The following is a 23,688-nucleotide window of genomic DNA, read 5'->3' as shown; positions in this document are numbered from 1 at the left end:
CTAGGAGTCTCTACATTACTTAGGAAGAATTCAGACCCTCTGTCTCCAAGACATAAGTAACATAGTCCGTTTATTCTGATACTTGAACTACATACATAGAGCCTACTTTTCCAGCTTGCCTGACTTAGTCTCTTGACTTTGCTTTACAGACAGCAGTGGTCCTTCCAGCACTGTGTCCAGTGCTGGTCCTTCTTCCCCTACTGCAGTGGATGGTAACTGCCAATTTGGCTTCAGTGAGCAACCCTCCCTAAGTTCACATGTGACCGAAGAACATCAAGGCCTTGGGCTGTTCCAAGAGAGTCCTGGGAATGGAGCACAGGAGCTCCTCATAGAAGGAGAGCAAGAGCCTTTTGAACAAAACCAGTCCCCACAGGAACCACCTGTGGAAACCAGCCAGTCATGCCAGGAGTTTGCTGAGGAGGTCAGCGAGCCATGCCAGAATGCCACCCAACTATGCTGGAAAATATCTGAGGAGGCTTGCCAGCTTTGTCAAGAGAATCCTGAGAAGGTCAGCCAGCTATGTCCAGGGGTCCCTGTAGAGATTGGCAGGCTGGCCCATCAGTTCCCTGTAGGGATTAGCCTGGTCCAGGAAATCCTTGTTGGAGAGCCAGCCCAAGAAATCCCTGAGGAGCTCAGCCAGCCATGCCAAGAGTTGTCTGTAGAAGTTGGCACGCTTGCTCAAGGGGCTTCTGCAATCAATCTCTTGCCTCAGGACAACCCTGAGGTTGATAAGCCATCTCAACAGTTCCCTGGGGAGGATGATCTGCAGGTCCAGGAAGTCCCTGAAGTTAATCAGCAGTCCTGGGTGCTCCCTGAGGTGACTGACCAGCTGCCTGGAGAGGATATTCCCCAAGCGCAGTATCCATCCAGTGATCCAAACCCTCAGAGCCAGGCTCTAGCCCATGACCATCACTCAGTCCTTCCACCAGCAACATGTGATTAATCATGTTCTCATTAGTGGTGTCACACTATACCAGCCATATGAGCTAGCAATTTTTTCTGTTGGCTAACTCACCAGTCAGTGGAAAAAGCCTTGGATCTCACTAGAGGTCTCTAAGGAAGCAGTCCTCTTGGCATGAAGCCAAGAGCTATGTGAGAACTGGGTTTGGGAGGAACATTATGATAATGGCTCACCTAGCCATTAGCATTGAATATGGTTTTCATCACTGGGTGGGCTGGTCTATCAATATCCAACCTCCTCAGCATCCCAGGAAATCCCAGATTATTAAAGGAAATGCCACAACTGCTGAAGACTATATCCGGAGACAGCAGGTGCAAAAGGGGACTTAAAGGTTTCCACTTTTCTGGGGAAATATTCACAACTTCTCAAGGTACCCTTTGACCATATGTGCATTCAGGGGACTCTTGTCTTTGCCAGCACTCCTCAGGTGGCCCGGGATGGCTATCTGAAATGTCTGGGGAAAAGGAACTCCCTTCCCAAACATCCATCCTGGCCACTAATCTTTAGACTGGGTTTATGGGTGTTTCCATATCCCCAGATGCTCCCTTTGCCCAAGTCCTGTTCCTCTGGGCAATAGCTCTAGGGAAAAATAGCTATTAGATTGCTGTGAAATTTTCGGAGTAACTACTTAAAATGCTCTGGGGGTTCTTGGCTGACCTGTGAAGCTGGGCTCCTTCTGTTGTGGAGCTACTTGGCTTAGGAGATGCTGCAGTAGAAAAAATCAGGTTTTATTTTAAGCAATCAACGGAGATCAATAGTGTACTGACATGAGCAAATATATATATAACAGATGCAGACTGGCCAAAGATCAAACACTCCAGAGTTCCCAAGAGGTTTGTCCTTGTAGCATTGTCTTTACAGCCAAGTGTGATTATGAAGCTTTTCCCAAAGATAGGGGGTGAGAGGAAAGGTGATGTGGTCACTGGAGTGGGGGCTGGAACATTATGAGTGCTCAATAAATATGAAATAATGAGAATGGTAGTGGTGGTGATGATGTCCTTGTGAATTCAAGTATGAATATGACTAAGTCAGTCATGTCTGTGACTGAATTAATCAGAACCAGGCAAAAGCCATTATAGTTGAGCAGGAAGGGGCTATAAAAAATATAGAGCTCCAGCATCCCAGGAGGTCTCTATGGCAGTCAGTCCACTATCCCAAAATGTCTTAAATGAGTAGTGTTGCAGGGGAGAAAGGTTTTGTCTCTGTAAAGCACCAGAGAGTACATGCCTTCTCTCCAGATCCTGGATCACCCTCTTAATTTTTCATTCTGCTGTGCTAGAGTGAGTGCCAGGAGTTGACATAAAGGGGTTATACTCTTTCTTCACCCTCTTGACTTCTTTACATTGAGAGAGCCCAGAACACTGGAATATCCCCCTCTGCATATATTCATTCACAGCCTGGCCTCTCCTGACATACCCAAGAGTATAGAGGTTCACTGTAGGGAGAAAATCCAACACTTTGCTCCATGAAAATTCTGACTGCACAAGTGAGAGGTATTTACAACTTCACTAGGTTCTGGATCTCTTAGGGCCCCTGAACCTCTTGCCTCTAGTGTTCTCCTCTCCGGGGGCATCTGATTATTTGGTCCTCAGCTTTTTAACCCATAGTACTCAGATCCCTTCCCAGGAGAACCCCTGCTCCTCTGTCCTCCCCCAAACCAATGTATGTCCTTAACCTAGGCTCCTGTTCCTCATACTGAGGCATTCTTACCCATTTTCAGAAATTACACTGAATTATTCCATCTTTTTTCTCCCTTCACCCACCCTATGTCCTCTGGCTTCCTTCTGTCCTGGTATTGCTTCCAGTTATTAAAGGCATCAAGATAAATAATAATACTGGGAGAAACAGAGGTAAAAGCTCAAGGCCCAGCAACTAAGCAAATGTGGCATCAGAAAAAGCCCAAGCAGCACTACAGCACCTGTAATGAACTTGATTTTATTGTTAGAGCTGGAGGCGGCTCCATTACAGCAGCTGGGAACTACAACAGGGAAGTGTGGGGAAGAGCAGAGCACAGCAGCAAGAGGAAGGTGGGAACTAGGAGGAACACAGGCCGTCTCACTTTGGTTTCCACAGTCATTTGGCAGAGATGCTGGGCCCTGAGGAGCGGCTGGATTTCTCAGTCCCGCGGTAGTCTGGCAGGGCTGCTCACAGGCTTGGTTGGGGAGAGGTCTTCTCCTGGGTGGTATTTTCAGCCTGTTTTCATCTCACTCGGTAGGAGTAAAGCTTTTGCTAGCTTCATCTCCCTTTTTCCTTCCTCTCATTTTCCCCAAGGTCTGTGACATGGCCCCCACCTCCCCGATCCTCTGTCCAAGAGTTGGGGGTTGGAAAGGCTGCCAGGGTTCCCAGCTGTAGGATGGCAGAGTGGAATGTTGGGGGAGTCACACATTGCTGGGGTGTCCAATGTTGGGATGTCAGGCAGTGGCTAATTTTTAACCCATTACACACCAGGCCACAGCAGATGACCACATGCAGAGAAGCCAAGCAGGGAATGAGAAGGTATCAGGATCATTGGAATGGGTGGGTGGAAACCTCAAAGGGTCAGGGAGTTTGGAAGAATTCTGGGCTTGGGGCTGGTCTTTCTTTGTCCTTTAGTGTGGCCTAGTAGGCCTGGCTGGGCACAGCGCTAGGGTGTTTATGGTATGAAGCTGGGAGGATAAGCAGCTTTCTTCTCTCACCAATCTGTTTGCCAAAAGAGCTTCAAGTTTTGGATTGAGACATTCAGATACAGAGGGAAGCAGTGGGACAGTGTAGCAGCAGTGTATCCCCAGGCCCCTGCTGGAACCCAGACCATGGTGGGTAAGGGGTTGGGAGATGGAGGAGAGGGTGCAGCTCTGGGCACCTCACTGACAGTATCCTGTCCCCAGTTGGTATAAATTACTATTGGAAATCCTTCCTTGGGATGTTAAATAAATAGATTGAGATAAAGACATTCTGGGGTTGGGGATATGACTTCCCTCCATGAGGGAGGAGGTTGCTCTTTGAGACCCATCTTCACTCCCTACCCAATACCAGCATTTGGCAGTGCTAGGAGGGTGTCACTCCACGGTTCTCAGGCATCAGATGACCTTGCCTAATTTTGTACCCTTTGGTTTTGAGTGCCCCTCAGGTACAGATAAGGGGGAGGGACAACGCCTCCCATTTAGCACAGCCCAAGTCCCACAGTAAGACATACTGCCCTCCATCCCTTCCACCCCAGCTTGCATGCCCCTCAGCCCCGGCCAGCAGCAGCCGCTCTCTAAGGGAGCTGGGGGAGCAGGTCCAGGGGCGGGCGTGGTTCTTTCAGAACTCAATCTTGCAGGCCGGGAAGGACTCATCCTGCATGACCACCGTGCTGCTGCTAGCCAGGACCAGGACGTTCAGGTGCCGCTGCTGCTCGTGGGTCTGCTGGTACCACTCACGGGTCACCTCTGTGTCATGGGTTGGGATCAGGGTCACCTGGGAGGGAGACGAGACATGCCTGATGTGAGAACGTGCAGAGAAGGGAAGTGAGGGGGATGGGACACTGGAGGGACTAGGTAGCAAGTAGTCCCACTGCCAACAGAAGGGGCTCAGTCCTTTTATGACTAGAGACTGTGGTCCACTACTGCCTCTGAGTAACCTGTGAGCAGACTCCCTCCTTGGCATCCCTTGCCACTCACCTGAAGATTCTCCCCCCACTGGGCCTTGCCCTCCAGCAGGGCATCCAGCACAGCCCGGCTTGGCTCGCCATTGGCAGGGTCATTCCCACTAACCACATAGTAGGACGCACGCACTCGACGGAAGAAGTCAAGGTCAGCAGTCTTGCCACTGCAATGATTTGGGATGTAGGCAAGATCCACATATACAGGGGAGCCAGAGGCACCCTTGGAACCCAAGGCCGCTGTAGAGACAAGCCAGGACTCGTTAGAGAGGGAAAGTAGGACGTTTTTAGCAGCCGCCTCCCTCCCTTCTCTCCCACCTCTGGAGCTTCTGACCAGCCACACCGAGCCCCAACCCCCAACCTCTCCCATTTTGCAGGTTGTACTTACTTGGTCCTGCCTTGAGTCCACTCACTAGGCCTTTGGACATGGGGCTGTGTCCATCCTTTTCCTCTGCTGGGGTGACTTGGCTTGGAGTGCTGCGTGGTCGGGGTGGAGCCCGGGATACTCGATCTGCAGGCCCTTTACCAGGGGTGGGTGAGCGTTTTCCACGAAGATCCAGACGCCGGGCAGGAGACGCTGGCTTAGCCCTGCCCAGGGCCCTGCGCCCTCCCCTTCCCTGTGCCTTCTCCTTCTCCCGTAGCCTCTCTACCCTACCAGACTCTGAACTGAACCCCTCAGGATCAGCCATGCACACGTCAGGGCGAGGAGGGGATGGGCGGGGGTCTGGTTGGGGGAGAGGGGGTGGGTCATGGCCAGGTCTGGGATGGTGAGTTCCACTGACCCCCCCAGCTTTGTCCACAGGTAGGAAGTCCCCATCTTCATCTGAGTCGAGGGCTGCCTCAGCTGTGATGGACGGACACTCCTCGGTTTCTGGTGGAACGTCAGAATCTGACTGTGAGGAGCCTGAGTCACTGGCTGATGTTGGCGGTGTCTCATCAGCCACAGGGCACAGGCCCCCTGTGGCTTCTGGGCCTCCTGCCCGGCGCCGCCTCCCTCTCCCTACCAGCTGAGCTTCCTCAGCAGAGAGTTCGCCATCATCAGTGGATCGGGGCAGAGGTGGGTTCAGGAAGGATGGGGAGAGCTCCCCTCGGTGGGGCCGGGGCTCAGTGGCACATCCCTGGGGCCCAGCCTCAATTTCAAGGGAGACATTTCTGGGTTGGCCTCCAGAAGCCCCTCCAGGACACAGTGGCTGCTCAGGGGAGAGCAGTGTGTCGGGCCGGGAGCTCCTCTCAGCTCTCTCAGACCAGGCCCCTTGTTCCCAGGCAGGGCAGGCTTCAGCCACACCTTTCTCAGCCTTGGCTGGGACAGGGCCTAGAGGGTTGGGGCTGGTTTCTGTTGGGCCATTGGAGGCACATTCCCCAGAGGGCCCCTGGAAGGTGTCTGGCTTCTTGGTGGCTGCCCCTGAGCATTCCAGGCGGCAGGGCAGGGTGCCATCATCCATATCACCAGGCAGGCTTGGAGCTGGAGCTGAGGTCCCGTCCAGCGAAGCTGGGGGTGCTGGGCTCAGAGCAGTGAGGTCCCAGAGGCTATGGGCAGGTGGTTCCTTTCCTGGGACCAGCTTTCCAGACCCTTGTTCTGCAGCCTCCAGGCCAGGAGGGAAGTGCTCGGCCACACTTGAAATCACAGGTGTGGTGGCCTCAGAGGAGGAGCCTTCAGACAAGGCTGGTGAGGCAGGCCGTGGCAGACTGGAGAGGAGAGGAGCCCCAGGACTGCTGGGTGATGGGAGCTGAGGCAGTGAAGAGTCCAGGCTGGGGGCCTTGGTCACTTCCAGGTACTCATCATGCCGGGCTCTGGTGGGGGGCCCAGGAGCCAGTGCCAGAGCTCGGTCCCCAGAGAAGGCAAGGGAGCCACAGGGTGCTGAGCGGGGTTCAGCCGGAGAGGGCAGCTGTGGGGCAGCTGGCTGCAGTGAGGAGAAGCCAAAGGCTGAAGCAGGGAAGTCCAGGCTGGGTCGGGCAGGACCCAGGTGTGACTCGGAGGAAGGGCTGGTATGTGCCTCACTTTCAGGCCACAATGTGGGGGAACCCTCAGGGATGGGGTAAGGGGGGCTTGGAGACTGTGCCTCTTTCTCTGGCTGCTCCCGAGCACCCTTTTCCAGTTCTGAGTCACTAGTGCTGTCACCCCAGTGACCCTGGCCCAATTCTTTTGGGGATGGGGTTCTCCTATCTGGGCTACAGCCCAGAATGTTACCATTAAGAGGGGGGCTTGGGCCTTTGCTCAGGGGTATCGGAGCACGGGGGGGTACTGCAGGTGGGGTGAGGCTGGGCTCCACACTTGGCCCTGGCTCAGGCCTTGGGGGTAAGGTGGGTCCCGCCAGGGCTGCATAGCTGAAGGCTGGAGTGTCAGACTGGAGGCTTTTGGGTGAGACAGGAGAGGAAAGCTCCTTCTCTGCAGATGTATTTCGGCCGGCAGCCTCCTCCTTGGTTGAGATGCAGGGAGGCCAATCCCCAGCTGCTCCAAGCGGAAGCTCCCTGGTGGGGCACGCAGGGCCAGGCCTAGTAAGCATCATCTGCTCATAAATGTCTGTGTACTGAAAGCTTCTATCATCAGGATAGGGTGTGGGCTCTCTCTGCTCTGGTTCAGTCTGCTCGGGCTCCTTGGTGGCATGGCTCTTGCTGGCCCCTGGGCCCATTGAGCTGCAGGGGCTGCAGTCAGGGTCCCCAGCCGCACCTTCATCTTCCCTCTCCCCTTCAGCCTTGCGGTAGTCCTTCCCTAGTGGGGAGTATGGCCCACCTTCCAACTCAGCTGCCCCCTCCTGCACTGCAGCCACCACACTCTCATACTCAGCTGTGCCCCAGGAGAAGGGGGCAGGAGTGTGTAGCTCTGGGGCAGGTGTGGGCAGAGCTGGAGCTGGAGAGAGGGGTGCAGGAGGCAGGGGTCTGTCCTTGGGCACCCATGGTGGGATGTCAGCCAGCCATGAAGGGGTGGTGGGTTCGTTCCTCAAGGGTGGCATGGCCTTAGGGTCTGGGATAGGGCTCTCTTGTCCTGGGGCCGGAGGAACCCTCTGTCTAGCCATCTCTGGCGGGGAGGTCGGAGGAGAGATGATCTCAAACGGGGAGCGAGTCAGCTTGTCTTCTTCCTCTGCTGGCAGCCCAACTGGTGACTCAGCAAGCCAGCGCTCCACCTCCAGTTCCTTCTGTGGTGAGGGCTCCCGGAAACCCTTGAAGTCTGAGGCCCAGGGGATCTGGGTCGTGTGCTCCAAGGGGGCCACTTCTTGCTCATCACCTGGCCCCTCGTCGAGGAAAGTGCTCTCCCGCTCTTCTGTGTACTGAGGCCGGGCTCTCTGGCCATCCAGCTCGTGAGGGAACCAGACCTTCCGCTCACAGCTCAGCTCCCTCCAGTATGTGTCCTGTTCTAGGGCCACATCCTCTCTGCCCCTCCAGTACTGGTCTTCAGGCTCAGGAGATGTGTCCTCCCACATCTGGGCAGGCTCTTTCCGTTCTCCAATGGGCTTCCCTCTGCTGGGAGATATTTCTCTCCACTCCTGGACTGGGTCCTGCTCCTGCCAATACTTTTCTCCCTGCTCCTGGGCCTTGTCCTCCAGCACTGGCCTCTCTTCTAGCCCCCGAGCTTTGGTTTTCTCCAGCAGAGCTTCCTCCTTCTGTTCCACAGCCTTGACTTTTTCTGGAGATTTTTCCTCTAAGATCACCTTTGGTTTCATGGTTTTATCCTGCACTGGGCTCTCCTGCTCCTCAATTTTATCCTTCCCTTCTAGATCTTTCTTATCTTTCTGTTCTACCACCTTATTTTGTTCCAGGGCTTCATCCTTCTGTCCTAAGGCCCAGGATTTTTGTTCTAATGCCCGATCCTTCTGTTCCAAGGCCTTGCCCTTCAGTTCAGGGGCCTTGTCCTCTGGAGTCTCACCTTTATGTTCAAAGTCTCTGACTTTTTGTCCTAAGGCTCCATCTTTCTCATCTGGGACCTTGTCCTCCTGCTCCAGAGCATTGGCTTGTTTTTGGAAGTCCCTGTCTTTGGGTTCCAAGTCTCTGTCTTCTGCTTCTAAGTCTCTGACTTTTTGTACTAAGTCTCTGTCATCCTGCTCCAGGGCAGTGTCCCTTTGTTCTAAGTCTCTGCCTTTTTGTTCTAAAGCCTTATCCTGCTGTTCCACAGCCTTGTTCTTTTCTTCCAGAGCCTCATCTTTCTGATCAATGGCTGTACACCTCTGTTGTACAATAACATCCTTCTGCTCCAGAGTTTTGTGCTTCTGTTGTAGGACTTTGTCCTTTAGTTCAGGTCCCTCATCCTTCTGCTCTGAGGTTCTGTCTTTCAGCTCTGGAGCTTTACCTTCCCATTCCATGGCAATGTCCTCCATGGCAGGGCTTGACAAAGACTCAGGACTCTTGGTGAGGGAACTATCAGGTGTCACAATGTGTTCACCAGGGCTCATGATCACTCCAGGTGAAGGCTTCCCATCTCCCAACAGTGTAGAATGAGAGAAGGAGCTAGCAGGGAATTTTCCATCAAAACTCTCATCCGTGATGTCTGCCTGTACAGAGTATCCAGTGGTCCCATCTGTGGGAGGTGACGCTGTGGCTGCACAGGGTTCTAGACTAGACACAGGTGCTAGGTGGTGAGGGGTGTCCTCAGCCTGCATCTGAGGTCCCTTTTCTTCCTTTCCAAGGCTTAGTTCCCCAAAATGGAGGGTGCCAAGGCTTTCTGGAGAAAGCTGCTTAGAAGAGATATCCAGAGAGGTCTCCTTGCTAGGACTCTCTTCTGAAAGAGAAAGTGACTGGGTGTCTTCTGGAGATACCTCTGGCCAAAGGTCTTTGTGTTGGTGCTGCTCCGTCAGACCACAGGGAGACCTGCGGATGGCTTCTTGGTTGGCAGTGTCTGGGGAGACCACACTGAGGACAGAGAGGGACTCTGCATCTTCAGGGGACAGGCTTTGGTCAGGGAATTGGAGCACCTCATCTCTCTGAGGTTCATCAGGTTCTCGGAGTGATGTCCTCAAATCACTGGGAAGGGCTTCTGTTCCCAGAATTGGTCCTGGAGGCTCTCCTGCCTCCACTGTGTCAAAGACTGTTGCTTTGTCCTGTTCTGACAACAGCTGGGTGGTGTAGCCTGTATGTACCTCAGCAATGCTTACAGGTGCTTCCTGGGCCTGGAGCATCCTGGACGAAGGCACCTTTGCCTCCTCCTCTAGTATGCCCTCTTCAAGCCCTGGCTTGACTGTCTCCTCCGCAGCATCCTCCTTGCCCACACCTGGTATTGGACCAGTATATCCCCAAGAGTCTGCTTCCTGAAAGTCTTGGGGCTCAGACTTTTCTTCCACTGGGGACTGATGAAAGGGTGTGTGGGTGGCACTGGGTGGGCCAGACGGTGGAGGCGAGGCCATCTTAACTGTGCTGTCATCTGGGCTGAGGCAGCGCTCCTCTCCTTCTCCCAGGGCTGGTTCCCCTGGATGGAGGGTCTGCCCAGGGGCACCAAACATTGGGGCTCCATACTGACTGTGAAGTTTCTCCGATATCTCTACATCTGCGGTCTCCTCCTTTCCCTCTTCCACAGCTCTCTCTCCAGGCAAGCCTTTCCCTGTGATCTCTCCTCTCTTCTCCGACTCCCCAGTCACAGAGAAATCCTCACAAGGTGGTGATTTAAAGCCCTTGTCTTCTTCCAGTGAGGAGGTGGGTGAGATGGTCCCAGCTGATGGCACATAGTCCAAACCCTGAGTGGCTTCAGTGCGGGACGAGGGGATGCTTGTGACTGTGTCAAGCAGCAGGGAGCTCTTGCCTGTCTCCTCTGTCTGGGGGGCTGTGAGTGAAGCCACGGACTGGTCCTCAGCCACGGATGTGGCAAAGGAAGAAAGCTTGTCACACTCAGTGATTGAAGTGGCTGAGGACACATGCTCCTCTTCAGCCAAAGGGGCAGCCACCATGTTGGGTGTGTAGCTCAGTTCAGTCTCTGTTGCACTGTAGCCTTTGCCCGAGGTGGCAGGAACAGCACTGTCTGCAGGCCGGTTTGCCTCAAAGGGGCCAGGAGCTTCAGGCCCAGGGAGGCCATATGCACTGGCAGGAAATCTAGGTGGAGCAGGGCGCTCCTCTGCTTCATCATGGATCTCCTCATCCGAGATGGTCTGCTCGGTCTCTGAGTAGCCAGGGATTGTCTCGTCCTGGATGTAAGAGACATGCTCCGTGACACATGCAGGTGTGGCCAGGCTGCTTAGGAATGAGGAGGTCTCCTTCTCAGGGGCTTTGACCTGCAGTCCTGGTTCCTGGCCCCCAAGAACGTCCCCGACCTTTGGAGTTACCTTCAAGGCTTGCTGCATATGTTTTTGGTAAAAACCTTCAGTCTTTGTCTCTTTGTCTTCCTCCTCATCTGAAGGGTGCACCTCCTCCATTTCTTCTAACTCAGCCTTCTCTATCACATCCTCCTTTACCTCAGGTTCACTTTCCTCTCTGGCTTCTGTTCTGTCAAGGAGCTGCTCTGCTTCCTTTAGCTTCTTTTCCTCCCAGGTATCTTTCTCTTCCTCTGTTTCAGCCCCAGAGTCTGGGCCTCTATCCTTGTTGCTATGGTCGTCAGCGATGTCAGACACAATCTCTTTCTCCTTCATCACAGGCTCTTCTTGTTCCAGCCCTGGGACAGAGGATGGTGTCCCCTGGGCACCTGTGCTTGGGGGTCCCTCCTCTGCAGTGTCTGCAGGGAGTGGTTTTTCTCCTATTCCTATGTCCCTTTGTTCAGCCAGCAAACCCCCCTCCTCATGCTTCATCTCCTCAAAGTCCTGTGTGAGATCCTCGGGGGAAGACAGGGCCAACTCCCTGTGTCCCCTGGCTGCTGGCAATGGTACAGCCCCCTTCTGGACTGGGGGTGTCCGGGGCTCAGAGGACAGCTCCTTCTCCCCACGGGCAGCCCGGCTCTTGTCCATCTTCACTCTGCCAGGGGCCTTGGCTTTATAGAGGGTCTTACGCACCTCAGGAGTAAAAGGCTTCAGGTCTGGCTTAGAAATCTTCTTGATCTCAGGTTTGGTGTCTTTCCTCTTTTCCTCCTTCTTGGTATCCTTCTTCTCCTCCTTCCTTCCTTCATCCTTCTTGATCTCCTTCCTCTCCTTCTTGATCTCTTTTTTCTCTTTGTCTTTTTTCTCTTCCAGCTTTGATATCTTTTCTTTAAGGTGCTTCTTCCCCACTTTGTCTTTGATCAGCTTTCGCTTCTCTGCCTTCAAAGCCTCACTCGACTCTGTCTTCACCTTCTCAGGCTTGGCAGGCTTCTCTGGGGGCTTCTCAGACACCTCTTTTGCCTTCTTGTCTACCTTGGCTAACTCCTTGGCCAGTTCTGAGCGGGCCTCCTTGGCTCCCTCTTCGGCTACCTCCTCCCGTTTGGCTAGCTTGCTTACCGCTGTCTTGGCAGTGGCCTTGAGGCTCTCCCTGCTATCAGCACGTTGTTTGATTTTGCTGGGCTTGAGGCTGGCAGGCACAGCTCCAGCAGCCAAGTCCTTCTGTGTGGCCACAGGGTAGCGCAGGAAGTCCAGGTGCCGAAGCTTTTCTAAGCCCTCCAAGATCTTGTTCTGGGGAGCATTTCCTGGAAAAAGCACACGCACGATCTTCTCAGTGGGGTTGGCTGGCAGCCAGACCACCAGAGCAGTGATAGAGGTCAGGTAGGGCACTGAGATCTCAGCCTCCTTCCCATTAGCCAGCATAATGCCTGTCTTAGCTTTACTATTGCCTGCCCACTTTTGCATAAGGAACTGCATCTCCTTGCTGTCCTTCACAGGGTTGAGGACGTACATATCCAGGCGGCCCACACCCATCTTGTGGAAGAGGGTCAGTGGCTCAATGGTGTTGCTGACCACACGGCACAGAGGCTCGGCTTGGATGCCCAGGCGGTTTAGGTGCTGCAGAGTGAGGCAGGCCTCCTCAATGCTGCGCTTTGCCTTCCGGGAGGCATCAGGCAACCGCAGCTTTTCAGGCACGTTGAAGAAGACAACTCCAAGTTCAGGGGAGATGAGGTTCTTCACCCAGTCACTGTAGCTGCTAGAGCCCTGGGACTGCTCCTCCTCCAGTTCTGCCACTTTGCGCTGTAGGAGTCCATTGATGCCTGGCAGGTTGTCTGCTCCGATGTGTGTGAGCAGCACCGAGTCAATGCGGTCCAGGTGCCGTACCAGCTTCCAGAAGCAGGACTTACGATCAGAGCCACCGTCCACCAGGATGTTGAAGCCATTAACGGCAAAGAGCGCAGAGTCCCCACGGCCTCCAGGGAAGATGTAGCAGCAAGGCTTAGAGAGCTTGAGGAAGCCCCCTGAGGTGGGAGGCTCTAGCAGGTCAAAGGGGGATGGCACATCCACAGTCTCAGAGACATACTCAGAGAACTCCGCCACGCCATCCATGGTGGGTAGCATGGGCTCAGGGTTTAGCCGGAGGTGCAGGGTCTCTTGGGAACTGGATAGTCCTAGGTGGCTCCAGTCACCCTCCCCTAAGCAGGATACAGTGAGGAAGGCCTGGATCCCAGGGTCTCTATTGCTGAGCAACTGGGCAATCTAGAGCAATGGGAGACAGAAAGCTGATCAGATCATTGGGGTAGTGTTAACCCAGTTCTGATTCAATCTGCTAAGCTCTACCTCTTTCCAGGGTGATCTCCTACCTTTCGGCCAGGGCCCCGATGGTCAAGCAATATGAGATTTTCCCTTCTTTGGATCCCTCCCTACAGCTCTAGTCCTACCCGATGTTCCATTCCTCCCAGACCTTACCTCTGGGTTGTGAAGGACCTGGGCAAAGTTTTGATAGGAATAGGTGCCAGTCTGTAGGATGAGGTCTCCCCCGGGCTCTAAACTTTGCCCACTCAAGATCAGTAGTTTGTGAGCTGATGGGCTTCTAAGAAGATGGTGAACCTGGAACAGAAGGAGAGAAGTTGTCACAGGTGTAGGAAATTGAGGGAAGAGCATTGAATGTTCCTGGTCTCCCCTCAGTGCTACAAAGACACGCTCTACACTAGTAGCTCTACAACACCTCCAGAGGGGTGCTGGGGATTATAAGGTGGCTTAGATGGTAGAGAGAGGATGGTTCAAAGCCAAGTACAGGAATTCTTGGCCCTACAGCAGTGGTACTGGCAAGGGTGGGTAATAGCACTGCCAGCAGGCCCTTGTGGCGAGGCCCAGGCCCTGGCCTTACCTCAGAGCTGATGCTGTCGGCACTGGGGTTTACCAGGATGATGGTCTCTAGGGTCTCACTCTGGTGGCAGAGGGTCCTCTGGCCTGAGGGAGAGATGCAGGAATTTGTATTGAAGTGAGTGAGTATAGACTAAAACAGAGGAATTGTGTGGGCAGGAGAGAGAAAATGCACTATGAGAAAATGAGGTTTAGGAGAAAGAGAAGATCTGGCTACTTTGGATACTGCTGAGTGAGGCCGAGGGACTGGCTCCTTCAGTCTTTCCGTGTCAGGGTTTCCTCCTCCTCCCTTCTCCTACACTGGCTGTCTTCTACCGCCCTTCCTCTCCATCCCTGCGGCCCCCACCCCCTCTGGCCTCAGACTGCCCTGTTAACAAGAAGCTTTTGTCCCTCCAGAGCACTGAGCTCCTGGTGCTGCCTGGGGATGGGGGACTCAGCTGGAGGAGGGCTCCTGGGACCATGATCCTCACTCAGCTCTCTCCTCACTAACTTGCCTCTGCCCTGGGCTTTCATGCAGCAGACAGCCAGAAGGACAGAATTCACATCTCAGAGGAGTCTGTACTATCTAAACCCTTGGAGTTTTATAATTCAAGAGTAGAAATAGGACTATAACATCTTGTTCTGTTCTCAGGTTCCTCAGAGGCCAAGCCTGTTCTCACAAACATGCACAAAATCAAACTGCTCCCACCACCAAAGGGTTCACGGCTCCCTCTCCCTGCTCACCTTGTGTCCCCGGGCTCGAGAGGCCTGGTTCACTGCCCCACGCCCCATCCCTTGTGAACATCTCCTGTCATCCTTGCCCCTCTCCTATGGGCCTTCTGCCACAGAGAGGGGAGGTAGGGCTCACAAACAAGAAGCAAATAAGGAAGAAGAGATTCAGCAAGTTCCCTAGGCCATGGAGACAGAGAAGACAGATAAGCCCTCTTTACCTCCCTTCTCCAGACTCACACAGAACACAGAGCAATGCAACCAAGAAAGAAAGTGGCAGGTGAGGAGGTACTGAAGGCTGCTGCCACCCGCTGCTCCTCCCTTTCCAATTGCAGCACACAGTGGGGTTACCGTACAAACAGAGTGGAACAAATGGCCTGGGAAGTGGACTGTCTGGAGGATATTGGCGGGAGGGCTCATAATCTGTCCCCTAGACCCTCTTCTGTGACCTAGCTCTTTCCTCTTTCTGGGGCTCAGACAAGAGGAGCCTGGGGCCAGGGCCTTTGTTAAGAAAAAGACTCATTGTGCCAGGATCAGGCAGATCTGGCAGATAGGGCTGCATTTGCAGCTGCAGGGGAAATGAACCATGGCTGGATGGTGTCAGAAGAACAGACCCCACACAGGGTGGGTGGGGCCCAAGAGGAATTCTCTTCTATTAACTTAGGAGTTGGGAGAGAAGTTTTGAGGTCAGTTAAGAGGATGAGAACCACTTCAGAAACAGGCAAGGGTAGGGCTTGGGCAGGTAAGGGATAAGAAGGTTCAGGTAGCCCTAAGTTGTTCAGATTTAGAAGGGCAATTCCTACCCTACCCCTGCCCCCACCACATATACACAAGGAAAACAGGAAGAGAAACACCTGCAGTACTGATGTGCTTGCTTTCTACTCCTCCAGCCCACCGCTCCTCACAGCCCCCTTCATAACCCCCCGACTTCTCTGATCCTAGTTCCTATCTGGGCACAAGACCCCATCTCTCACCCATGTGCTCTCTAGTTCTGACTGGTAACTACAGGGTGTATATCCTAGGAGCCTCCTTTTCAGGCCGGGGAGAGAGCCCTGCTTCTCTCTTCTCCTCCCCCAGCAATCCCATGACGGGAATTGATTTGCTTCTCCCTTTTTCTTTGGAGAAGACTTCTTGTGAGGCAGGGGCACTTCCCTTGGCCAGTGATGGGGCCAGGGGTGGGCAGGGGGTGCTGAGATGAGCAGGCCGGAGGGCAGGTGTCTCCGCAGTGAGGCAGAGGGGGAGCCCGCTCGGGCAGCTGCAGTCTGCCGCAGTGTGTGAGTGTGTGTGAGTGTGCGCATAGAGCTTGGGCTCCAGCTCCGCCCCCACCCCCCAGCATGACAAGTCATTTTCTTGGCTGCTTCTGCAAGGGGGCTGGGGAGGGTGGTATGCAGAGAGGGAGAAGGAACTGGCTCCTCTGTTCAAGAGCCCCCATCTTGGGAAAAGAAGCGGAGATGAGGTGGGGGTGGGGCCGAGACGGAACCTGTGGGGTTGACAGGACTGGGAATGCAGGGCAGCTGCTGGGGAGGGAGTGCTCTCAGTCTCCGGAGTGGCCTCCTCTCTAGAGGGAGCCAGAAAGGGGGGGTGCTTAGAATCCCAGTCTCAAGCTAGTCTCAGGGAATGGAATGTGGGGAACCCACTGCAAATAAGTTGATCTGTAGAGAGGTGTGTGCCACGTCTTAATGACCCTTTCCTCCCTTCTTTTCCACAGTGTCCCCCACCTTTCCTTACTTGGCAAAAACTCGCTGTCCTATCCACTCCCAGCATAGAAGCAGCTGAGCAATCCAGCAGCTGACACTAGAGACCCTCCCATTAGGCACATTCCCGTAATATCTGCCTTTCCCTCAAATTCTTCTGCCCCTGCCTGAGACATAGCCCCCAAATATTCCGGCAACCCGGGCTGCCAGGCAGGGCCAGTGACACCCCCTCTCCTGCAGCCCCTAGGCTGATGTCTTCTGGTGCAGCCCAGCCTGAGAGGAGGACTGTCATAGTTCCAGCCCCACTGGTCTCTGCCTGGGTCTAGGTCTGGGCTGGCCCCACAGCCAGTACTGTTCGTCCCCCCATCCTGTCCATCCTGCTAAGCTAGTTTCCAACTCAGATTAGGTATCAACTCCCTTCCCATTACCCCCATCACAGCATCCTCCACCCTGCATTCCCGCCCTCCTTAGGCTCTTACCCAGGGTGTGGGTGGGAGCCCCTCATGGAGGCAACAGCTCCGGCCTCAGCCAGCAGCTTCAGGGAAGAGTCTGCAGCACTTGGGGTGGGAGTGGGGGGGTGTGCTTGCTGGGGAGGGCGGCGCCTGGGCGGGGAAGAGGGACTGGTCCATGACGAGGCACTGGAGACTTAACCGTTTCTCTGCCTTCACAATGTCAGTGCTCTGGTGCTTCTGTTTGGCTCTGGGGGCTGAGAAGCTGTCTAGCAGCTCAAAGAGCCAGAGTGGCCTCCAAGGGCCCACAGAGCCCTTCTCCCCCAACCCTGCTTAGTCGAGAAATACTCTAGCATCAGCCAAAAGACAAAAGCCCTGTGCACATTTCAGGGACACAGGAGGTAGGAGCTGCCTGGGCCCTCCTCTTTCTCTCTGGAACCAGGGCTGCCTCTCCCCTCAGACCTAGGGAGTAAACATCAATGCCTGGAGGAGCTGGAGACAAAGAGGCCCAGACCTGAAAGAATGGGGTGGGAGTGACAAGACTGCTTGAGATGAAGGCTGGGGACAGGAGGTGTGCTGAGCTCTGAGGCTTCCGAGCCACAGCTACAGAAACCAGGGGAGGGCAGAAGTAAGTCTCCTTGTAGGTTGTAGCGTGGCTTGAAATTCTGGGGTGGACACATGGTCCCTAGCCCATCTGGGGTGGGGCACAGGGACCCTGGGAGCTGCGTGTAGTTTGGTGCGAAGGCAGCATAGCCCTGTGGCTGGCTGCACAGGCACTGATATTTGGAATTCTTGGGTCATTGAGTCTGAAGAGGCAGGGTGCTTGCTGCATTTCAGTGAAAGTGTTAACGGGACCAAGGAGGATCACCAGGGCCCCAGGCCCAAGCAAGATTTCCTTACTATAGGCCAATTATTAAATGTAACATAAAGTACTCTTTGGATTAAAAAGTTCATATAGTAAGAGGGTGTTGGGTCCCTGTTCTCTCCTGTCTGTACTTTTCTGTGACTCTGTCTTATACTTTTTTTTTTTTACTTATTAGGCATGCCACTGGGCATTTGTAATTCTATCACATGGCCTTTTATATTCTTTTTTTAAATTATTTTTTATTAAGGTATTATTGATATACACTCTTATGAAGGTTTCACATGAAAAAATGTCTTATACTATCTTAATCTTTTAATTCTGGCCCAGTTTCCCTCTGTCTCTACCTTGGTTTCAGATTTAGTGCTGTGTTCCAGGACACTGAAGGAGGATCCGGAGAGCTCCAGCACTCAGTTCCAGTCCAGAGATGCTCCTGCCCCCACAGTCCTTCCCTGCCCTCTCCTTTTCATTAACTCTACCCAGCCCTGGCCTACTCCTAAGGCCTTCCCCGCACAGACATCCACTCACTCAAACCCGGCACCAGCCGCACCCTTGCCCCAGGCTGCCAAGAGCTGCTTTTGAAGGTCAGAGAAGCCAAAATAGTCACTGTTCTCAGCATCCCCCATCCCCCGCTTCACTGCAGCCAGAGGAGAGGAGGAGCTGAGTCACCAGCACTAGGTGGGGGGAGGAGGGAAGAGGAGGAATCCTTGCTTAGAACCGGGGATGCAAAGCAGCAACATGGCAACAGCCCCATTTGGGGAGAGGAAGCCACCTGCAGAGGTACACAACACAAACGGAGCTGAGTTCCGAGCATCACAAAGGGAAACACCTCCCTTCTGCAACTTCGTATTTCTTATTTCTTCCCACCTCAAACCTTCTATCTCCTTTCTGCTTTCTAGGGCTCTCTAGGGCTAAGAGGGAAAATTGAGCAGACATTTTGGCTTAAGAACAAAATAACATTTCCCAATTCAATGTAGAGCCCACCTTTATTCTCAGCTGCTACCCCTAAGGGCCACACCCTGGACACAGTTCCAACTCAGGGGAGTTTTCCTTCAACTCTCACCCTCTGAACAACCACCCACCACCACCCACTACCACCAACCCTCCACCGCTGGGTTCCCAGGCTCTGCCACCATGAAATGGTGAGACGCCAAAGAAAAGAGAGAGGCCTGAACTTAAACACAAACTATAATCAGAAGTCCTGAATTTGAGGCCTGACTCTACCATTTTACTAATCATGCTGTTAAACAAGCCACTTAACCTCTCTGAAAGCTTGCTTCCAGAACTATAAAATGAGTGTAACATTAATACCATCCTCTAACCATGCTGTAAGGAGTAAGGGACATAAGAAATGAAAAAATGCTTCATTCCTAGAATCCTAAACCTACAATGCCCAAATGACACTGGAAGTCTGTCTCCCTTTTGTGGAAGATTTATGAGAGGTCATCTCAGTGATCAGGGAAATCCTAAATCAGATCTTAGACCAGACCAACTCTAGAGTACCCTTAGCTCCCAAGTACACCCAGAACTGTAGATGCCTCCAGGAAGGGACTTAAAGTACTATTCATGTCCCTGCTTTCTGGTTTCAGACAGCAGTGTACACCCCCAGGTTAAGCTGCTGTATTTACTCAGAATGGCTTTTGTGTTTGCAAAAGTAACAGAACTACGACTTCCTGAGCACATCAGTGGTAATGGAGAGTCAGACAGAAGACCTCCAAATTTGTCCTTCAGCCTGTGTTTTTTTTAAGAGTCTTAAAATCAATCATGAATACAAATTATGAAGCTCCCTTTCTTACCTATAGGTGTGCAACAGTAGAAGTGTCAGAGTGCTACTTAAACTCAGTTTTCCACTGTCCTAATTGTTTCCGCATTTGTTTTCTAATGCTTGGAAGCCCCAGAATTTTTGCAGGGGTTAGAAAGGAAGGCTCCAATTCACCGCTAAAGACTACCTGGTGCAAAATTCACGTTGGAAAGCCTTTACCAGATTTGACCGCTAGGAGGAGCTGGGCCACTGACTCTCCATGAGTGGGAACCTTTCCTGTGTGTGCGTTGAGTGTGTGGAGAGGGTGGTGGCTAGGAATGATTGCTCTCTCCCTGTCATTGTAGGATACGTGTTTGTCCCCTTTCTCAGCATTTGGCCCAGGGTTTGAGGAGAGGTGAGAGGAATGGTGGCCCAGCCTGTGGTATTGCCAGAAGGGATTAAGTCAGACGGTACTAGCATGTACCCCTGAGCCCATCCCAGCCTCCTGGTTCCCTTTGCCTCCCCACTCACAGGAGGCTGAAGGGAGGGGCAGTGTCTGCAGCTGCTTTGCGTTGGCTGTTGTTTGTGGGGACAGCTGAAAGAGGAGCCAGCAGGGTGGAGCTGTGGTTGTCTCAAGCCATGTGGGTTTTTCCAGGAATTCTCCACTATTCTCTAGGGACATAAGACAGGACACCATAAAAATGTCCAAACCTAAAAAAATTCAGTATGCTAAAGTAAGCCCTGATTTTGTGTATATGGCCCTAAGCCCCTTGAGGACACCATGGCAAAACTCTTTGGCTGAAAAGATCTAGTAAGTATTTATATATCAGTGCTTATTTTTGAGATGTGCCTGAGAGTAACTATACCTCTCCCCGTAAGCATCTTCCCAAGCATCCCTGCGTCTTAATCTGAAGTATGGCCAAGTACTAGGGTTTAAGTTCTGTTTATTCTTACATCCTTCCAAAAGAACTACTCTTAAGTCTCTGTGACCAAAAGGACAAGGTTAGAGAATTCAGGATGAATTATTAACATCAGCAGACACTCCCCAAACTTCAATGCAGTCATTAATTTTACCTGCTTTCATCCCCTTAACCAGCCTTGCACCAAAGCTCTTAGGAGTAATAAGTGGTAAAACTTTCAATTTTTAATCATCAGTGCTAATGAAGGACCCATGACATGAGTAATTCTAAACAGAAGGAAGTCTCAAAACAGTGAATGACCAGCTTTACAGGAAGATGCCAGCCTCACATTAAAAAAAAATGCTACACATATCCTTAAGATAATGGAGTATTAATCATATTAACCTTGTCTTCTCCTTTCTCCAGGAACATCTCTAGAGGAGTCAGTGATACAAAGATGTGGCAATTAACAGAAGGAGCAGGAAGAGAAGGGGAGGTGCCTATCTATGATACTGGATAATTTAGAATTACCTGTATGAGATAAGAATGCACTCATTTGGTGTCAGTGACTGTTAAGATGGATGGATTTTATATTTCATTAAGGCACTGGCACATGGATTAATGTGTCAATACTTGCCAATAACATGACCAGATGCCTAGCACTTTAATAATGGTATGTAGGTAGGGCTTTCTGTAGTCTCCCACAGCTACTGTCATAGAATAACTCTAAAATATTATTTTCTTGAATATAGAGCCCATTTTTTCCACCCAGCATAATGAGAAATTGTATTCTGTAAACTCTGATCTCAGAGCCGAACCTCAAGAGTAGCCTAGCCCTTGTAGCAACAAATCCTGGAGACCCTGCTTTCACCCTGGATTTGATGGTGTTCATCAGCCTTTGGTACCCGGATTCTGCTCTGCTCTGAAGATCTGTTAGCTGAGCCAAAGGAGAAACCAGAAACCCTCAAATCTGGAAGGTAGGCTGTGCAGCCTGAGGGAAAGTGCTAAGCAAGGATATGGGAAGATGAGTGGGGATTCAAGGGTCTCTGTAAAGGGAAGCATGGAGTCTGGGGTATACAGAAAGGGGAACACAAAAAGAGAAAGAGGATTTTTGCATGGGAGATGACCCATCACTCAGAAGCAGTACCTTACCTATAAAACACCCTCTTCTCAGGTAGAAATGACATTCTCCAGGCTCCTTCCACTATCATACCACCTGTCTGCGAAGTATACTGGGTATGTGGGGACAGCAATGGAGTTTTGCAACTTTTTCCTCAGGAGTACCTCCCTTCTCCCAACCCAAACATCCCACAAGGCCAGTTCTGCCAGAGACTGGACCTTTGCTCTTCTGTGACCAGTCCCCACCCAAAGGACTGAAACAAAATGACAATAGTCCTAACCTTTGACCTCTGAGGAGAAGTGAGCTAGGTGCCGGGTAATGAAGAGTCTCAGTTGTTGGTTCAAGTCAAAGGCTGATAAGTCAATGTTCCAGGAGAGAATCCCTGAGAAAGGAAAAGAAACAAAAAAGGCTCTAAATAAGGTCAGGGGGTTGGACTTTAGGGAGGTTTTCCAAGCTCACAGAAGAGGTAAGGGGATAAGGACAACTGCCATGATCAGCCTCACTGATATCCTTAAAAAAGGTGTCTAGTGTCCCTGTCTATTTCCCATTCTGTGCCTTTCTTGGGCTTTGCCAGAGCCAGAGTGGGGAGGGCAGGATTTAGGCTATGTTTGGTCATTAATGAGTTTGTAGGTAGGAATTTTCTTGCAGAGTTGCCCTGTTGTGATACAAGGGTCCAAAGCCCATTCCTAGATACTGGGGGCTGCCTTCCTGGTCCTTACAGCTAAGTAGAATTCTAGACTCTCCTATGCCCCCGCTCCATGCCTCCACCCGTCCGAGGCTTGCTTCCACCCTCAGGAGGCTCCGCAGCACTGCGCCACTGGCGGACAACTGGGGAGGGAGGTGAGGACCAAGGAGCTCGTGGCCACGAAGGTCACTCTCCCAAGTTGGCCACCGGCATTGGGAAACCTGATATTTGTCCGCAGAGTTCAGAAAGCACCCTGTGCCTGTTCAGGTACCCTAAAGAGGAATCTAAGGTAGGCATTTGGACTCTCCAAGGGATGGCGAGTCCTTTCAGGACATCTGGCCCGAGACATTACCAGAGAGGGTGTGACCAGAGGGGCCCCAGGGGCTGCACAGAGCTCCCCCGCCTTAGGGATATTGCGGAACGCCACCGGGTGTGCGGGAAGGATGGAAAAGCAAGATATTGGCAGCTCGGGGGGCGGATACGGACGCACGATGTGGAAGATGCAGGTGACGGGCTGATAATTCAGATTAACAGGGAGGCCAGGTCTCAGGGGGTACACACTAGGGATGGAGAATGCAGACGTACTCTCTGGGAGGTAAATGCAGATGGCGGAGAAGCACGGGATGAAGGATGTCCGAGCACAGCCAGGATAGCGGCTCACCTTGTTCAAGGTGGGCCCGCACGGCCCTCAGCTGACTCTCTGTACCGATATCGCCGATCACGATGAGCAAAGAGTGTTTCCGCAGGTCCCAGCGTGCTGCAGCCACCGCGGTTCCGGCGTCGCACAGTGGCTCTGCGGGTTTCTGAGCCAGCGGTGTGCCGGGGCTTCGGAGCCCCAGCTCGGGACTTGTCTCCATGGCAACGCCGCGAGGCCGCCAGGGCCCAGCCTCAGTCTCCATGGAAACTCCGCGGGAGTGCTAGGCCGGCAGCATCCGCTGCAGGGAGAGTGAGCACGGTTCTTAAAGGCCGGCGGCAGGAGCCGCTCATTGGCTGCTGCCTGTCAGGGGGCGGAGCCCTGACGCCGCAGGGGCCGGGCTAAGGCCTGGAGGCTTGGGCCCTGCGGTCTCGCCGGGACTGCGGTTGGTGACCGCACCCCTCAGCACCCAATCGTTCTCCAGAGGGAGCTCCCACTCCAATTTGGGCAGGGGTGGGGCTCTAAGGGGCCGGGTGAAGGGTAGAGTCGATTGCCTTGGCGCCAGAAGAAGCTTCTAGTTAGGATGTTTCCCGGATAAATACTGCCTGGCCGTTCTGCAGCCTTGCACGAACTGCGGGGAGCCATCTTGGTCCTCTCCGTCTGCGAGTTTGTATCGTCGCCTCCATCAGTGCTGGTGTGCCTGTATTATTGTCTGGCGCTTATCTTGGTTTGGCTTTGTTTTGTCATTCCCTGCCGGGGTCCTAGATTCCATCCTCGGTTCCCCTGTCCTGCTTGCCCCTGGCCCTGGGCGTGCTCAGGAAGGCTGCGCAGTGTTGGAGGGACAGAATGACCTTCCGGCCCTGAGTCCCTGGTGAGTTGTTGTTCTGAAGATAGTGTTTGGCTAGTCTCCATCTCTGCTGAGTGCAGGACTCGAGTGCAATGAGCTCAGACTGCAGCAAGGGGGATTTGAGTAAAACCCAGGAAAGACTTTCCCAACTATAAGTCTTGTGACACAGTGAGTTGGGGAATCTTGGGAGACGGTGGCATTATTTCCCCCAGGGAATTCTTAAAACTGAAAGAGAAATATTTGACCCAAAGAAGCGGTTGACCCATCCAAAACCAAAGAACCAGGAGATGGGAAAGAGGACTGTGGAGGCTGGCACTGTTTAAGACTGACTGGAACATCCTTGTAAAAATGGTATGTGCTGTAGTAAGTTTACCTTAGCC

The 23,688-nt window shown here is 52.8% G+C and overlaps 2 protein-coding genes across 22 annotated transcripts in view; one reads left to right on the top strand and one right to left on the bottom strand.

Moving 5' to 3' along the window:
- Positions 1-1,983, top strand: part of PPIP5K1 (diphosphoinositol pentakisphosphate kinase 1) — a 42,524-nt gene extending 40,541 nt beyond the window's left edge. For 8 of the 20 annotated variants that reach the window (XM_057488760.1, XM_036923625.2, XM_036923630.2 and 5 more), the window contains one exon: positions 150-1,982. In XM_057488760.1, the coding sequence (XP_057344743.1) occupies positions 150-943 (794 nt within the window). In that variant the 3' untranslated portion in view covers positions 944-1,982. Of the gene's footprint in view, positions 1-149 lie in introns of all 20 variants that reach the window. The other 12 variants (XM_036923637.2, XM_036923640.2, XM_036923631.2 and 9 more) reach the window with 3 other exon arrangements.
- An 897-nt stretch (positions 1,984-2,880) lies between these two features.
- MAP1A (microtubule associated protein 1A) lies at positions 2,881-23,342 on the bottom strand. 2 transcript variants are annotated; one of them, XM_036923616.2, is made up of 7 exons: positions 22,489-23,340; positions 21,423-21,524; positions 13,674-13,756; positions 13,253-13,393; positions 4,969-13,042; positions 4,600-4,820; positions 2,881-4,396 (listed from the first exon to the last, which is right to left on the bottom strand). In XM_036923616.2, the coding sequence occupies exons 1-7, from the start codon at positions 22,724-22,726 to the stop codon at positions 4,241-4,243; spliced, it is 9,015 nt and encodes a 3,004-aa protein (XP_036779511.2). In that variant the 5' UTR covers positions 22,727-23,340; the 3' UTR covers positions 2,881-4,240. The 2 variants fall into 2 exon arrangements, with proteins under 2 accessions (XP_036779511.2, XP_036779512.2); XM_036923617.2 differs by lacking the exon at positions 4,600-4,820 and having other exon boundaries at positions 22,489-23,342.
- Between the last annotated feature and the right edge of the window lie 346 nt (positions 23,343-23,688).

Source organism: Manis pentadactyla, chromosome 11, assembly GCF_030020395.1.
Source record: "Manis pentadactyla isolate mManPen7 chromosome 11, mManPen7.hap1, whole genome shotgun sequence".
In the NCBI taxonomy this organism is placed as follows: domain Eukaryota; kingdom Metazoa; phylum Chordata; class Mammalia; order Pholidota; family Manidae; genus Manis; species Manis pentadactyla.
The sequence above is the reverse complement of the archived record's forward strand: the minus strand, read 5'-3'. Positions and strand labels throughout refer to the sequence as shown.

Coding starts and splice junctions, on each gene's coding strand:
- MAP1A (XM_036923616.2), bottom strand. CDS start 22,726: ATGGAGACTGAGGCTGGGCCCTGGCGGCCTCGCGGCGTTGCCATGGAG. Junction 13,757..21,422: donor CTTCTCCTCAGAGGTCAAAG/GTTAGGACTATT, acceptor TCTCTCCCTCAG/GCCAGAGGACCCTCTGCCAC. Junction 4,397..4,599: donor AGTGGGGGGAGAATCTTCAG/GTGAGTGGCAAG, acceptor TCTCCCTCCCAG/GTGACCCTGATCCCAACCCA.